The 17,116-nt window shown below is 40.1% G+C and overlaps 1 protein-coding gene across 18 annotated transcripts in view; it reads left to right on the top strand.

The window, feature by feature from the left end:
• Window positions 1–17,116, top strand: part of obscnb (obscurin, cytoskeletal calmodulin and titin-interacting RhoGEF b) — an 81,191-nt gene that overhangs the window by 25,397 nt on the left and 38,678 nt on the right. For 5 of the 18 annotated variants that reach the window (XM_036138286.1, XM_036138287.1, XM_036138291.1 and 2 more), the window contains exons 24-44: window positions 16–169; window positions 268–429; window positions 510–614; window positions 1,398–1,664; window positions 4,741–5,010; window positions 5,098–5,364; window positions 5,455–5,721; window positions 6,860–7,126; window positions 7,213–7,482; window positions 7,839–8,108; window positions 9,151–9,417; window positions 10,463–10,729; window positions 10,956–11,222; window positions 11,446–11,712; window positions 11,937–12,203; window positions 12,426–12,692; window positions 12,919–13,185; window positions 15,151–15,417; window positions 16,039–16,113; window positions 16,590–16,652; window positions 17,009–17,104. In XM_036138286.1, the coding sequence (XP_035994179.1) occupies window positions 16–169; window positions 268–429; window positions 510–614; window positions 1,398–1,664; window positions 4,741–5,010; window positions 5,098–5,364; window positions 5,455–5,721; window positions 6,860–7,126; window positions 7,213–7,482; window positions 7,839–8,108; window positions 9,151–9,417; window positions 10,463–10,729; window positions 10,956–11,222; window positions 11,446–11,712; window positions 11,937–12,203; window positions 12,426–12,692; window positions 12,919–13,185; window positions 15,151–15,417; window positions 16,039–16,113; window positions 16,590–16,652; window positions 17,009–17,104 (4,669 nt within the window). The remainder of the gene's footprint in view (window positions 1–15; window positions 170–267; window positions 430–509; window positions 615–1,397; window positions 1,665–4,740; window positions 5,011–5,097; window positions 5,365–5,454; window positions 5,722–6,859; window positions 7,127–7,212; window positions 7,483–7,838; window positions 8,109–9,150; window positions 9,418–10,462; window positions 10,730–10,955; window positions 11,223–11,445; window positions 11,713–11,936; window positions 12,204–12,425; window positions 12,693–12,918; window positions 13,186–15,150; window positions 15,418–16,038; window positions 16,114–16,589; window positions 16,653–17,008; window positions 17,105–17,116) is intronic. The other 13 variants (XM_036138293.1, XM_036138299.1, XM_036138303.1 and 10 more) reach the window with 10 other exon arrangements.

The raw sequence follows: 17,116 nt of genomic DNA on the forward strand, positions 1-17,116 counted from the left end.
ACAACATGTCTGCAGGATGATGTTGAACTGAAGCCGGCAAAGAACGTCGCCATTCATTCGTTGGGCCGAAAGCGCACATTGGTCATCAACAAATGCACACCTGAAGACGGAGGCACTTATATCTGTCGAACAACTGATGATAACACCTCTGCTAAGCTCACTGTTCAAGGTGATTATTGAGTTGCTAACTTAAAAAAGAAGAAAAAAAAACACAGTCTGCTGATTTGGTTGTTCTGATAAAATTCAATCTCATTATGGTCCCTGCAGCCAGAGATATCAAGATTGTTAAGAAGCTGGAAGATGTGGAGGTGGTGGAAAAGGAGAGTGCTTCATTTTCCTGTGAAATCTCTCATGATGACGTGGAGTACCAGTGGTTCAGAGGAAACACCAAAATTAAAGCCAGCGAGAACATCAAGATGAGACAAGAGGGTAATGACTTTCAGAAAATATTGAACCATGATGACATACAGTTATATTTTTTGTTAGACGATATCTTTATGCTCTTGCAGGCAGGACATACGTACTGCTATTCAAGTCTGTAACTCCTGAGGACATGGGTGAAATTAAATTTATAGCTGAAAAAGCTTCTTCAGCTGCAAAACTTAAAGTGAAAGGTAAGCAGTTGATTTTGCACATTGATAACATTTTTAAAACATTGATTACTGTATGGAGAATGGCATGAAGTCATTAACCATTGGATCATTGCATTGCAGTTGAATTAATCGTATTTGTCGCGTCAAAACTTTTAGAATGAAGGTTTACACCTATCAGCATGTTTAAATATTGCTTTCCTCTAAATCTAAACATACTGGGACATGCTTTTTTTCCCCCTAATCTTACATTGTACATTTGCACCATGTACAATGTATGATAAACCTTGACATTACTACTAGATGTAATATATACCTGAAACGAATAAACACATCAACCATTTGCATTTAGGTTTTTATTCCTGATTGAGGTCTGATGGCACCACGAATACACTTTAGCAGAACCAAACTTGGTGTTTTGTGCACCAAGATTTATAATTTTTTGCTACAGGTTTTTGGCATTCAATAACAAATTTTCTGATTCAAATTAGGCAACTATTTGTCTGATTGTCTTGTAATTTTGACTTGTTGCTATCAATGATTGATTATATAAATTGTATACACAAAAAATGGTGGCATACAGTCAAAGATACTTTGAATAGCATCAATTTGCAAATTTTATATTGCATTTTTATCTTAGAGATTAGATTTTGTGGTCCATTGCTTTAGCCCTGCTTTCCTTGCCTTTGGCATAATTAGATATTTTGCAATGGCTTCCCTATCCCGTGCTTTAGTGGGAGCTTTAACAAGGTGTTTTACATAGAAAATACTTTTTTGTGACACAATGACTACTTCATGTTGCTATAGAGCTACCTGTGAAGTTTGTGAAGAAACTCAGGGATAAGATAGCGATGTATAAGCACCGCGCTCATCTCGAATGCCAAGTGTCCCGTGCCAGTGCGAAGGTGAAGTGGTTCAAAAACAAGACGGAGGTCAGGCCCAGCAAAAAGTATGAGATGAAAAGTGAAGATGTGTACCGAAAGCTCACCATCAACGACGTGGACTCTGGCGATGAAGACATGTATACGTGTGACGCTACTGATGACAAGACATCTTGTAAACTGCTGGTGGAAGGTAAAGCAGAAGATGATTAAGGTCACTTGTAATCCTAGGGTTGTTATGAATAAACACACACACAAAACAAGCCATCAGACTGCGAGTCAATGAGGCATAGAGCTGTTTATCGGTATGACATAATCTACTAATGCATACCTGAACATTTACCGATCTCTCTTTTGCTACTTTTTATAACCAATCTCACCTACTAATTTACTGGGACCAAACATTTTTTGTCTCATAAACCAAATTGCACGTTTTAAATGCGGTTGGCAAAATCTGTTTATGTAGGTATTTGGCTGAGTGATTAGACTCATATCAAAAAACCTTCACAGGTAAACATTAGTCTAAGTGCAAAATTGTACAAGAAAATTATTCGCACTGAATGCATAGGTTTTTATTACTTCTAAATTGTTAGTTCTAATTGTTAGTTCTAAATTAATTGTGATAATTTAATTATTTGTGTTATACAATCTGTATAATCTGATTGAATTTGACTTTGGAAAGTGCCTTGAGATGACATGTATTATATCAATTATATCATTGTATATTTTATTTAATTGAATTAAAATACTATCATAAAGTCTAAAAGAAGTGCATTTGATATCAAGCCTTGACTCCTGGTGTTAAGCTAGGCTCACACCAAAAACCAAATACGAAGCCCTCTCCACCTGGGGTCATCGCTAGATAAGTCAGGTTAAGATATCCTACTTCACTGGTGGGAAAAGATCTGGAGCTGGTGTGTGATGTTGAGCAATGACAGCTAGATATAGTTTTACTCGTCTCTGCACACAGCTTGGAGTCTGAGACCTTACTCCTGTAGATAAACTAGACTCTCATCTACTTTAGTAAAGTGAGTGTCAGTTCTTTATGGCTTACAGTTGCACAAGGGAAGCTCTCTGTGCCTATGCATCCAAATGTAGTTCAGATTATTTGGTCTCTTTGAAGTCTCTGGATGATGCCCTAGACAGGGCACCATCTGGGAATTTCACTGTGCTCCTTGGGGAATTTAATACCTCCAAGGGCAAGGATGGAATCACCTGGATGGGTTTAATAAAGAGAAATGACCTCCCTTTTGTGGACCCGAGTGGTATTTGATTGGATTTATGGCATGGACTGTTTATAATGAACATCATGTTTCAGGACAAGGTGATCTATAAGGGGATGCTGTAACATGCCACCTTAGGTCAAACACTGATGGCCATTTTTGTTAATTGTACCATCAGACCTGCACCGCTGGGTATCGGACACCCAGGTGAGGAGAGGAAAGCTCTCTACTGATAATCATGAGGTAGTGAACTGGATCTTGTGGTGAAGCAGCCTCTTGAACAGATCTGAATTCCACTGCAGGGGTGACTTTGAGGTAACCTGACTCTCGCCAGATGGATTTCATTCCGCCGAGCTCCACACATCCATCTGTGATCGCTCCATTGGAGATGTATTTCAGAAGGAGGGGCCTTAAAAAAAAAACGTACACACGATTGGATAAACCACTTGTCCGTCATCTTTACTGACATGGTACAAGTTCTTGCCAAACCCGGTCGGGAGAAGGATGAAAACATAATTTCCACTAACAAAAGCCTTCAAAGTCGTTCTCTGATGTTCTTTAAATTAATTAATATTCAGTAGATTGGACAATAATGATGTAGTGGCAGCATCAATGTTACCGCTTGCTTCCTCGCCGCGAGCTGCCATTGTTGTCTGAATCCAAACAGTTGCTTCTCTGATACGTCACATCTATGTAAATCCCGCCCGGCGATACTGATTGGCACGTCCGTTTTGTGTGGTATTGAAATCCCTCCCAATGGCAGCAATTCCATATGGATGTGTTGACACCGTGTGGAACTCTGCAGAACGACATCCATCTGGCGAGAGTCAGGTTAGCTTTAAGGAGCCGTGGTCACAGTGGCGATGAGATGATTCATTGGTGGACACCAGATGTGTTGGAAGCCATCAGCTAAAGAAAACCTCAAAGTTTGTTCACTCTGGGGACTCATGAAATCATTACATGGCCTAAACTAAAGGACGTACCGGCAAACCATTCAGCAATCCCAAAATGTGTTTTTTGGGAACACCGAGTATCTCCTCAATCCAGTCAGCATGTCCACCATGGACAAGGAACTGGAGTGTTAGGAGTGTAAATATGAGTCACAAGGTGGCAGGCACAGGTGGTTGTTCCAGTTCCTGGATCACATTTCTCAGCCTCTCTGTTGTTAGAAAGGAAGCTTTAACTGATTGGCAAAGGTTAAATTCAACAGTGGACGCATATTTGCCTTTCTGTAATTGCCTAGATAGTCATGTGACTAGTTGTCTAGTACTTGCATAACCAATGAAAGAGCTTGTCTACATTGTCTGCTTACAGTTGACATTGTTTCTAGTGTAGGTTGACTCCACCAAGGTAGACTTTCCATGAATATCATGTGAAGCTCATGGATACAATCAAGGCTGGGGAACCTCAGGTTCTTATCTTTACATTTAGCTAATGATGTGCTTCTTTTGGGATCTTGAATCCATGAGACAAAGTGGACCCTGGAGTGGTTCACAACTGAGTATTTTGCACCAGGATGAGAGTCAGCTTCCCAAGAATCTTAGTGACCTGTTTATGAGTGATGATAAGTTGGATTGGGAGATGGAAAGACTAGAAGAGTGTCTTGTCTGTATTTAAGAGCAAGCTGCTCTGGTCTGTCATGGTGATCAAGAGCAGAGGGGAACAATTAAGCTGTCAGTATAGCAGGCAGTCAGTTGATGTTTTATCCATTTCATATAGTCATGCGATGTGGATCATGATGAGGAAAAAGCAAATAAAACACCACAGGCAGGTGATCTGACCCTTCTCAGCAAGGTGATGGGCTTAGCCTTACAGGGTAACTCCAATTACTTCCTAAAATAATTCAATATGCCAAAGACAAGCTAAATGTACAAGATACATACAGCAGAAATGTGAGTTATTATATATGAGGCTAAATATTCAACGTGTGGGCAATTTACGTTTTGATAAGATATCTGTTAGCTTCAAAATTTTTAAGGTGACTATTAACAGTTTGTAATTGAGTCTGACTTTCATATAATCTTGATCTTTTCATGGTCCCTACAGAACAGTCCATCAGTATTGTACGGGAACTCTGTTCAGTCGAGGTGACAGAGCCCTTTGCGGCTGTTTTTGAAGTTGAAGTCAGTATGGAATTGGTGAAGCCTCCTATTTGGACTTTGAATGGAGTTCCTATGCAGGAAGGCACTGATGTTGAGATGGAGAAAGAAGGCACTATGCACCGTCTCACTTTTAAAAAGACCAAAGCATCAATGACCGGACCTGTGCAGTTCACTGCAGGGAAGAGCAAATCTCTTGCTCAGCTCACAGTCAAGGGTAAATATTCTCTTTTCAGACTGAAGCAAAACAAAAATGGCCACATTTTGTTTTCTGTAATACTTATGTTCTTCTCTGTATATTTAGAGCGTCCACTTGAGATAGCAGAGCATATCAAAGATGTAAAAGCCAAGGAAAAAAGCTCTGCGATGCTCAGTTGCAAATTTTCTGCCACACCTAAAGAGGTGAAGTGGTTCAAAGGTCAGGTTCTTCTGGCAGCATCAGATAAATACAATATAAAGAAGGATGCAACGAGAGCTCAACTTACTATTCAAATGTTGACTGAAGAAGACAGTGGGGAGTACCGCTGCCAATCAGGTCCTGCAGAAACCAAAGGGACTCTAACTGTTGAAGGTATGATTTATAGCTTATTAAAAAAATATATGCTGACAGAACTCATCTTCATAAAAAAAAAAAAAATGCTTTGTTGTTTGAACTTCTCAGTGCGGGAAATAAAGATCACCAAACACCTGGCTGACACAGAGGTTGATGAAGACAGTGATGCAATGTTCACATGTGAGATCAACTATGCTGATGAAGATGCACAGTGGCTTCTGAATGATAAAGTGCTGTTCACCAATGAAGTGAACACCATCACACACGACAGTAAGGTCCACAAGCTTACCCTGAAGAACTTGGCTCCTCAGGATGGGGGCACTATTACCTTTCAAGTACGCAAAGTGAAAGAATCTGTCACTCTGAAGGTTAAAGGTAAGGACTGTGATTCACTGCTCTATAATGATTGGCTTTAAACAATTTTTTTAAGATAAATTTGCTGCTAAAATACACATATAAACATACATACAAAAGTACTTATGCTTTTTGAACCTCAGTGAAATTTATTTAGATTTTATCTAATAGACCAACACAAATTGGTGCATGATTGTATAAATGATTATATATATATATATATATATATATATATATATATATATATATAGATAGATAGATAGATAGATAGATAGATAGATAGATAGATAGATAGATAGATAGATAGATAGATAGATAGATAGATAGATAGATAGATAGATAGATAGATAGATAGATAGATAGAAAGGTAAGGTGTGTTTTTCTATTTATCATCCTTTTCTCTAGTATCCTTAAATAAAGTCAAATTCAACCAATTGCCCTCATAGGTCACCTGATTGGTAAATAAAGTCCACCTATCCCAATATCTCACACTTTGAATTTATCATGGAGCTCTGTTTAATCCATTTTGACTATGTAAAGAGTATGGCACCTACTTAGACATTGTGTCCACCTAAACTGATCTGCCAAACAGATCAAGTGGCCCATTGTAACTCTGGAGGATCAGCAAAGATCTAAAGGTCAGGTGGGGGAATCTTTTGAGAGTAAGACAAAATGATATACATGGCAGATTGGCAAGAAGATAGCCAGTGTTGAAAGAAAGGCACAAAAAGCCAGAGTTACAAGTTTGTGGCACGATTTGCTTTTGGTGCCTGTCATCCGATCTGACTTAAGGGTGAATAGTTAGGCAAAGAAAATTTGGCCAAATAAAAAATTTGGAGATGTGTTAAGTGGATGGAGACATACTTCAAAAGACTAACTACATCTACAAGTACCTCTGTAAATGTTTGACTGGATGCAGAATAAACATTTACCTCCACTTTGTTGATCTATAACATAAAATCCCAGTAAAAATATCAAAGTTTGTGGTTGCTATACCACAACAATGTGAAAAGGTTCAACAGGTGTGAATGCTTTTGAGAAGGCAATTTATGTATTTAGAGTGAACATAAACGCAGATCTTTGGACTTAATCTTCACATGATGTTGATTGAAATATATTATAACTGATTGTTTCTCCTACTTTTTTAAATGCCATGCAGAGAAACGGGCTGTGTTCCTCAAGTCACTAGATGATGTCACAGGGGAGGAGAAAGGCATGATAACTTTGACATGTGAAGCAAACAAGCCAAGAGTTTCTCCAATATGGAGAAAAGAGGATAAAGTCCTGAAAGCCGGACTAAAATACGAACTCCTTCACACGGGCAAGTCTTTGGGACTGATCATTAAAGATGTCACCAAAGAAGATGCGGGAGAGTACAGTTGTGATCTTGGCACAGAAGTCACTAAGTCAAAGGTCATTGTAAGAGGTGAGTTCCCTCATAGTTTAGCATTCTACAGTCTTTCCTATGAGAAATATTTTTTTTTTTATTGTAGCTCCATTTTTCTTTCCTAGAAATTGGTATTGGAATCACGAAAAAACTGAAATCTGTTGAGGCGAATGAAGGGGACACGTGCAGCTTTGAGTGCATTCTGTCACGTGAGAGCATTGATGACTGCATGTGGTCTGTCAACGGCAGAACGGTAAAAAATGAAGGTCGGTTTAAGATCTCCAGTCAGGGACGCAAGTACACGCTGATTGTGAAAGATGTCACTCCTGCTGATGCTGGTGATGTAGTCTTCAGCATTAAAGACCTGAGCTCCAAAGCAACACTAAAAGTTGAAGGTAGGCCGCATAATAAGTTTAGAGTGTATTAGGCATATAATGATACTTCTCTCTTGTGTGTTAGGGTGTGTAATGAACCAATACAATGTAATGTAATGTGTTCTAATAGGCCAAATCTAAGCTTTTACCAGTCATTTAAACATCTTAAATCATAAATGGGTTGCTAAATGGCTGTGATGTGTTATAACAATGAGTTGAACTAAAGTGCAGGTTTTCTGAAATTTAACACAACAAAACACACATAACTGAGATCTATCTTTGTTCAGTTGACCCTCCAAGTTGACAGTCAAAACAGAGGCATGCCTGCCAAAAATAAGTCTTACTTACAACTAAACGTTTGTGTTTCCGTTGCACAGGAAAAGCTGCATCGCTATCAAATGGACTTCAGAATGTTTCTGCTGTTTGTGGTGAAGATGCTGTTTTTACCTGTGAGGTGACACATGCTAATTTTGCCGTAAAGTGGGCCAAGGACGGCAAAGCCATCAGAACAAGCAAGAAGTATGAGATCAGTCAACAGGAGAAGGTCATGAAGCTGACCATTCACAGTGTGTCTGCTGAAGATTCTGGAGAGTACAGCTGTGAAGTCATTGGAGGTGCAACCACAAGAGCCAAGCTGGAAATTAAGGGTAGGGATGAAATGTAAACTCTGTATAAACTATTTCCTTGCTTATCTAGCTACAGCTGTCATGTTTGATTCTAGATTGAATCAAATGCAGGTTGAACCAGAGTTAGAGAAATTATGCAAATTATAAAATATACAGGCCTTACAATGTTGAAACAAAGGGAACAGGACACAGGCATGGCTTGGGAGAAACAGGCACGGTAATGGAGCAAACGAGTAATTGGCAGTTCAATAAAATAATCCAGCGATGACTAACGGCAACCAGTGAGCGTATACACTGATGCAGAGGTGGATAAATAACTGAATAAAGAAATCAGAAGAGCTAATCAGAGGAAATGTGGAGCAACTTAGGCAGAATGAAGACGGGGAAGCTGAGGGAGGGAGACTAACAGAGAGTAAACTGAACAGCACGGAAAAAGTGAAAGCATAAACACAATTTAATGACAGATCGGTTGAATTTCAAACTGAAAATTAAAATAATAAAAAAAGCACATACAAAGTAAGATCCAACAATAGGGATCATTATAGTTAAATACGTCTCATGGAACATAAATTCCTCAAATTCCCTAAAAATGCATACCCTTCTTACAAATTCTATATAAAAAAACTAAAATACTAAATATTCAGAAAAAACACTTTTAATAATGGGTTTCCTTTTGGCTGCTCCCTTACTGAATGGTGGCCACATTAAGTCATTACAACTTGCATAGAGTCTTTGCAGAGTTTTTACCCTGGATGCCCTTCTTGACGTAATCAGGATTCAAACCCCCACATCAAACACGCAGACTCACCCCGCTTCACAACAAGTGGACAAAATAAGCGACTTTCAATAAATGTCTAAAATAAAAAGAACTAAACTATTAAATATTTAACGTTCAGGTTCTCTCGTTTTTTTCCCTAACATTTCCTCCTGTCGACTCCTGTAGGCCTACATTGAAATGGTTTACATTCTTTTACTTAATTTTATAGATTAGTCCATACATTCTCTATAACACAGTGCTGAACATGAGTCTGCTATTAAATTAAACAATTTTGCTTTTAACCAGAACCAATCCATAAGTTCACCAAAGTGCTTGAGGACATCGAAGCAGATGAGAAGAGTTCTGTGACCTTGCGCTGTGAAACGGCACAATCTGCATCTATGGTGACGTGGCTGAAAGGCCACACAGAGCTCAGGGCTGGAGGTCAATACGAGATGTCCCAGAAGGAGAGGGTCCTAACTCTGATCATTAAACAGCTGGAGGAGAAGGATACTGACATCTACACATGTGACGTTGGCACTGCTAAGAGCATGGCGAAGGTAACAGTCAAAGGTGAGGAATTTGACATGCCTAAGGAACTGATAACTTCACTTTTACTTCTGCTCCAAACTGATTTAACACATAAAATGTTAAAAACTAATCATGTTATCTGTTTTTAATTCACATTGCATGATTCTTATAATCTATATAGATTGTTTTACTTTTGTCCTGCAAGTTTTCCATACATTTTTGCACTTGTTCAAATGCATTGTATTACATTAGATGATTGTATCATTTTCTTATGCTTTAAAGTAGAATTCCACTTATACTTTATGTTGCTTTAGAACAAATCCCACAGCTTCAACCAAAGACATTGAAACGTTTGTATTTTTCTAATAGAAATCTGCCTTTGTTGTATGTGCTGCAGAATACTTGTTATACTTTTTTTTATGTGCCATTTTCTCCCATTTTGTCTTGGGGCCAGATGATTGTACAGCCATAAACTGCAAACCTCTTGCACTTTCGTGTTTTAATGGTTCCATGTGACATTTTCTTATTTTTGTTGTTTGATTAAGCTTAAACTTGGTAGAACTATGAGCAGAGAATAAAAATGACATGTTCAATGTAATTAGCAGGAACATCAGCCAAATTTCAACCCTATTTGTCCATAAAGATTATTTTTGTATATCTGGAAAGCATCAATTTATATATCATCACCAATAATTGTTTAAACTTTTGTTTGACAAACAAATTCAACATATTCAAATTAATTGTAGGCGTTTATATGGTCTAGCCCTGTAAGCCAGTTTCAATTAGAAGTGATGCTTTGCTGCGACCTATAAAGGCCTGCAGCCAACATCCAGTGGAGGAAAGGATCAGAAAATCTTACTTAAGATTCTGAGTTTAATGTTGAAGATCATGGAGAATATTCTTGTATCTGTGCAGATGTGGCGTGTGCTAACTTGAAAGTCAATGAGATTGTGTCTTCTTTTTTTTACCCGAGGTTTTTATTTTATGAAAAGTTTTCAGTTTTCCCCTCTCAAAAAGACACATACCTCTGATGTTTCTTTACTGGTTGAGTCTAATTTTGATGTAATATAAAAACCTACTTGTGCAGCACTGCCGGCAACATTTGTAAAAAAGATGGAGAGCCTGGAGGCTGAAGAAGGAGCCAGTGTCACTTTGCATTGTGAGCTCTCCAAACCCGGAGTCCCTGTGGAGTGGAAGAAGGGAACACAGGTCCTGAAGTCTGGAGAGAAGTACCAGATGAAGCAGAAGGCCTCTGTGAATGAGCTCATTATTACCAAAGTGGTGCCAGAAGATAGTGGAGACTACAGCTGTGTGTGTGGAGACCAGAAGACCACAGCCAGCCTCAAGATCAAGGGTAGGAGGAGGATTTAGAATCCGTTCATTTGAACTAGTTTTGTTTGTGTGTGTTTGTTGTCTTCATGTATGCATTTAAGCCTGTTTGTTGTTGATCTTGTCTGTCATCAAAGTGTGTAAACTGTCAGTGTTCGGCCTGGTTGTTCAGTCTAGTTGTACATTATGCTTGTTCATGTACTATTTGCTGTGGCATACAATTGACTGTGGACCAACTACTAATCATGCAGCCCAACCAGTGACCTTCAAACAGAAGCTGGAGAGTCTGGAGGCTGAAGAAGGAGCCAGTGTCACTTTGCATTGTGAGCTCTCCAAATCTGGAGTCACTGTGGAGTGGAAGAAAGGAACACAAGTCCTGAAGACTGGAGAGCAGTACCAGATCATGCAGAAGGCCTCTGTGAATGAGCTCATTATTACCAAAGTGGTGCCAGAAGACAGTGGAGACTACAGCTGTGTGTGTGGAGACCAGAAGACCACAGCCAGCATCAAGATCAAGGGTAGGAGGAGGATTTATAATCTGTTCATTTCAACCAGTTTTGTTTGTGTTTGTTTTCTCCATGTATGTATTTAAGCCTGTTTGTTGTTGATCTTGTCTGTCATCAAAGTGTGTAAACTGTCAGTGTTCGGCCTGGTTGTTCAGTCTAGTTGTACATTATGCTTGTTCATGTACTATTTGCTGTGGCATACAATTGACTAAGGACCAACTACTAACCCTTGCAGCCCAACCAGTGACCTTCAAACAGAAGCTGGAGAGCCTGGAGACTGAAGAAGGAGCCAGTGTCACTTTGCATTGTGAGCTCTCCAAACCTGGAGTCCCTGTGGAGTGGAAGAAGGGAACACAGGTCCTGAAGTCTGGAGAGAAGTACCAGATGAAGCAGAAGGCCTCTGTGAATGAGCTCATTATTACCAAAGTGGTGCCAGAAGATAGTGGAGACTACAGCTGTGTGTGTGGAGACCAGAAGACCACAGCCAGCCTCAAGATCAAGGGTAGGAGGAGGATTTAGAATCCGTTCATTTCAACCAGTTTTGTTTGTGTGTTTGTTGTCTCCATGTATGTATTTAAGTCTGTTTGTTGTAGATCTTGTCTGTCATCAAAGTGTGCAAACTGTCAGTGTTAGGCTTGATTGTTTGGTGTCGTTGTACTTTATACTCGTTCATGTACTATTTGTTGTGGTATGCAATTGACTATGGACCAACTACTAACCATGCAGCCCAACCAGTGACCTTCAAACAGAAGCTGGAGAGTCTGGAGGCTGAAGAAGGAGCCAGTGTGATTTTGCATTGTGAGCTCTCCAAACCTGGAGTCCCTGTGGAGTGGAAGAAGGGAACACAAGTCCTGAAGTCTGGAGAGAAGTACCAGATGAAGCAGAAGGCCTCTGTGAATGAGCTCATTATTACCAATGTGGTGCCAGAAGACAGTGGAGACTACATCTGTGTGTGTGGAGACCAGAAGACCACAGCCAGCATCAAGATCAAGGGTAGGAGGAGGATTTATAATCTGTTCATTTCAACCAGTTTTGTTTGTGTTTGTTTTCTCCATGTATGTATTTAAGCCTGTTTGTTGTTGATCTTGTCTGTCATCAAAGTGTGTACACTGTCAGTGTTCGGCCTGGTTGTTCAGTCTAGTTGTACATTATGCTTGTTCATGTACTATTTGCTGTGGCATACAATTGACTAAGGACCAACTACTAACCATGCAGCCCAACCAGTGACCTTCAAACAGAAGCTGGACAGCCTGGAGACTGAAGAAGGAGCCAGTGTCACTTTGCATTGTGAACTCTCCAAACCTGGAGTCCCTGTGGAGTGGAAGAAAGGAACACAGGTCCTGAAGTCTGGAGAGAAGTACCAGATCATGCAGAAGGCCTCTGTGAATGAGCTCATTATTACCAAAGTGGTGCCAGAAGACAGTGGAGACTACATCTGTGTGTGTGGAGACCAGAAGACCACAGCCAGCCTCAAGATCAAGGGTAGGAGGAGGATTTATAATCTGATAATTTCAACCAGTTTTGTTTGTGTGTGTTTGTTGTCTTCATGTATGTATTTAAGCCTATTTGTTGTTGATCTTGTCTGTCATCAGAGTGTGCAAACTGTCAGTATTTGGCCTGGTTGTTCAGTCTAGTTGTCCATTATGCTTGTTCATGTACTATTTGCTGTGGCATACAATTGACTATGGACCAACTACTAACCATGCAGCCCAACCAGTGACCTTCAAACAGAAGCTGGAGAGCCTGGAGGCTGACGAAGGAACCAGTGTCACTTTGCATTGTGAACTCTCCAAACCTGGAGTCTCTGTGGAGTGGAAGAAAGGAACACAGGTCCTGAAGTCTGGAGAGAAGTACCAGATGAAGCAGAAGGCCTCTGTGAATGAGCTCATTATTACCAAAGTGGTGCCAGAAGACAGTGGAGACTACATCTGTGTGTGTGGAGACCAGAAGACCACAGCCAGCATCAAGATCAAGGGTAGGAGGAGGATTTATAATCTGCTCGTTGTAACTTTATTCTTTTCATTTCTGTGTTTAAGTATTTAAATTATGAAGCTTGTCTGACATCAATGGATGTTTTGTTTTGTTTAAATAAGTTACAGTTTTTATATGTACAATGATTTGCAAAAATATTCATGCCCTTAAGCATTTCTACATTTTATTACAGCCACACACGTCTATGTATTTAATTGAGTTGTTTGCTAATCGAAACAGAAAATTTAGGCAGGAACTGGAATTCATGTGAGCCAGAAAAGGGTAGAATGCCTTCTTCGGGTTGCGGAAGATTTCCTGCCCCAAAAGGAGTAGTTTAAGTATCTTGGGGTCTTTTTCACGAATGATGGAAAGATGGAACGGGGGATGGATAGGCCAATTGGTGCTGCGTTTGCAGTGAAGCGGGTGCTGCACCAGTGTGTTGTGGTGAAGAGAGCGCTGTTTCAAAAGGCGATTCTCTCCATGTACCAGTCAATCAACGTTTCCACCCTCATCTATGGTCATGAGTTTTGGGTTGTCACCAAAAGTACAAGATCGCGGATACAAGCAGAAGAAATTAGTTTTCTCTGTAGGGTGTCTGGGCTCTGCCCTTAGAGTTAGGATGAGAAGCTCGGTCATCCAGAGGGGACTCAGAGAAGAGCCGTTGCATCTCCACATTAAGGAGCCTGTTGAGGTGGCTTGGGCATCTGGTTAGGATGCCCTTTTGGATGCCTCCCTGGTGAGACATTCATGGGCACATTCCACTGGGAGGAAATCCAGAGGAAGACCCACTACATGTTGGCGGGACTATGTTTCTCAGCTGTCCTGGAAACGCCTGGGGTTCGCCCAGAGGAGTTGGCCTAAGTGGCTGGTGAGAGGGAAGTCTGGGCCTCCCTACTAAGGCTGCTACCCCCGTGACCCGACCCTGGATAAGCAGAAGAAGATGGATGGATGGATGGATGGATGGATGGATGGATGGATGGATGGATGGATGGATGGATGGATGGATGGACGGACGGACGGATGGATGGATGGATGGATGGATGGATGGATGGATGGAATTCCTGTCCTTTGCTCTGACACACTTCAGTAAATCTCATCGTAACCAACTGCCTTCAAAATTCATCAAGTTAGTAAATATAGTTTGTGAATAATGTAGGCCGTTTTTTCACGTCTTATTGTGAAAAATGAAAAGTTTTGTTGCTTTTTTACTATTTGTTTACACAACAATGGTTTGCATTTTCTCTGAAAATGGGACATTTTGAAAACAGGTTCTAATACCTAACGTTTTGAAAACACGCCGGTCTCCATTGTCGTGTAAACGGGAAAAAACAAAATCTTCCTATATGGGAAAGCCCAGGAACATGCACAGTAGAACTCAATGGGGGCACTCTTTTAAGCAGGGTATTTGTACGCCGGTATTTGAGTTTCAAAAGACACACCAACTAGTTGGCGTGACAGGGAAATTACACAATTTTTTATGTTTAGTTGTGTTGTGTACACAGAGATTGTACTTAAGACATTGTCATGTAGATGTGTAAACAGAAATGGAGCAACATTCTTTTTTTTCAAGGGGATTTTTGTCATGTGAAAAACATGGTGGCATCATGCTGTGTGGTGGTTTCCGTAAGTAGGAACTGGGGAAGTTAGTTAGTTAAAGTCGATCAATAGATTGATGGAGCAAAACAGAGGACAACCCTGGAAGATAACGTGTCAGAGGTTGCAAAAGGGGCTTGAGCAATTTCACAAAGAAGAATGTATTGTGCACTTGAAAAAAAATCTAACATATTTCTTCTCTTTCACAGTTATACATGACTTTGTATTTCTCTATCACATTCGATCCAAATAATTGACATTATATTTGATGGTTGTAAGAGGATAAGTGTGAAAAATTAAGGGGCATCTAAACTTTTTCAGGCACTGTAACATTTGTAGTGTCTTAATGACTAAGTATCAACTACTAACCATGCAGCCCAACCAGTGACCTTCAAACAAAAGCTGGAGAGCCTGGAGGCTGAAGAAGGAGCCAGTGTGATTTTGCATTGTGAGCTCTCCAAATCTGGAGTCCCTGTGGAGTGGAAGAAGGGAACACAGGTCCTGAAGTCTGGAGAGAAGTACCAGATGATGCAGAAGGCCTCTGTGAATGAGCTCATTATTACCAAAGTGGTGCCAGAAGATAGTGGAGACTACAGCTGTGTGTCTGGAGACCAGAAGACCACAGCCAGCCTAAAGATCAAGGGTAGGAGAAGGATTTATTTGAAACCCTACAGTAAACTTTTTTTGTCACATACTTATTAACCACTTAGAAAAATGAAGTTTCATTGATAGTCTGTGTTTTTATTTATTTTTTTATTTGTATTTGTTCTTCTGTTTGCTTGTGTTGTCTTGGTTAGTCATCTTGTGTGTGGCTCTCATGTGTTATTCTTGAAAGTATTTTTTTCACCTATTTTAATGTATTGACAGTCTAATCGACAAACTTTGTGTGGAATGTCTTACTGTGGAGAGGTCACTGTTGTGACGTTTTGAACTGTCTTATTTCATCTGGAAACATGTGCATCCCTCTCACAGCCTTACTGTTCTGGGGTTTGAAAATTCCAGAAGTCAACTAAATATTTTTTGTACTTCTTGTATTTGGTGTTTGGTATATTTGCAGAACTTGTTTCTTGTTGCTCCTTCTAAGTTTTTGTGCAATCTGGCTAGTCCAGCTGGTTCTGAGGCATGTTGTCATCTTTTGAAGTAGCCGCTTGGTTTCCCTTTGGAACATTTTACAGTTGACATTTTGCCATTAGTTTATAATTTCAAATGAATGATCTAACACGATATGTTACGGTACACTGAGTTTGCATTATTTTTCGCTTAGCTGTGAAGCTGTCTCTACCTCCTTCAGCTGACAAACCAGAAAGCAAGACGCAGGAGATCAAAGAAAAATCTGAAGGTAGGAAGGAAAAAGTTGGTTAGGATGAGTCTGACCTTAATTTTCTGTCCAGTTGGGGTTTTTTGTCTCAGTTGCCATGTTCAGTCTGATTTTGAATTTTGCTTTTGTCTTGTCTGTGCTGTTTATGATAGATGTACTGTATGTACAAACGAAGATAAATATGTATTTCTTCAGTATCAGTCCCCTTTAATTTCAATTTGAAGTCCTTCTGGTGTACCCTGTGTCAAGTACTTGAGTAGTACCTGCTGCATAAACATGCTGCTTATAAAAGCGGAATAGAGGCTGTGCGCTTATGACAGGTTAATGCATCTAAACCATAGAGTCTTGGTGGCTAAGGTCTCCAGGCACAGAGAATGGCTGTTTCTGTTGTGTTGCTCTGTGTTTTTTACTATTTTTTTTTAATCCATGCTGTCTGATGGAAAGCAGCAGTTTAAATGGCTCACACTGTTACTGTTTCTGTTGTATATGCATTTCAGTCAAGATGGGTGAAGTTAAAAGCGTTGAGCAGAAGAAACAGGCGATACATGAAACTGTAGAAGGTAACTTTCTAAAGGGCTTCAACTTTGCTTGCTGGTCTTGAGTCTTGAGTCCTGAGACATGTTCTCAAACTACAACCTGTCAGGTTGTAACCAGGCTGTCTTATTTGCAAGCTACATGTGCTTTTTGAATAGCTCACTGTCAAATACCTGGCCTGTATTTTGTGCATGCAGCTTGTACACGTGCAGGTTGGTGCGCTCTCTGGGTTGTTTTGTTGTCTTGCATGTCGGCTGACAGGCAATCTGTAGAAGCATTTGCACCCATCCGCTGTGTTTGTCTGATGGCCAGACTTGAGTGCTTCACGCACCTTGTGTTTTTATTTTTAATGTGAAATCCCGATTGTGCTCAATTATTGTAGCTGTGACCGTGCCGACAACCGGCGAAGCGCCTAAACAGCAGCTACTCAAAGAGGAGAGTCAGAGAAGTTCAAGAGAGCTTGATAAACAACGTGAAGGTAATGTGATGT

This window comes from Fundulus heteroclitus, chromosome 6 (assembly GCF_011125445.2).
Source record: "Fundulus heteroclitus isolate FHET01 chromosome 6, MU-UCD_Fhet_4.1, whole genome shotgun sequence".
NCBI classification, from domain to species: domain Eukaryota; kingdom Metazoa; phylum Chordata; class Actinopteri; order Cyprinodontiformes; family Fundulidae; genus Fundulus; species Fundulus heteroclitus.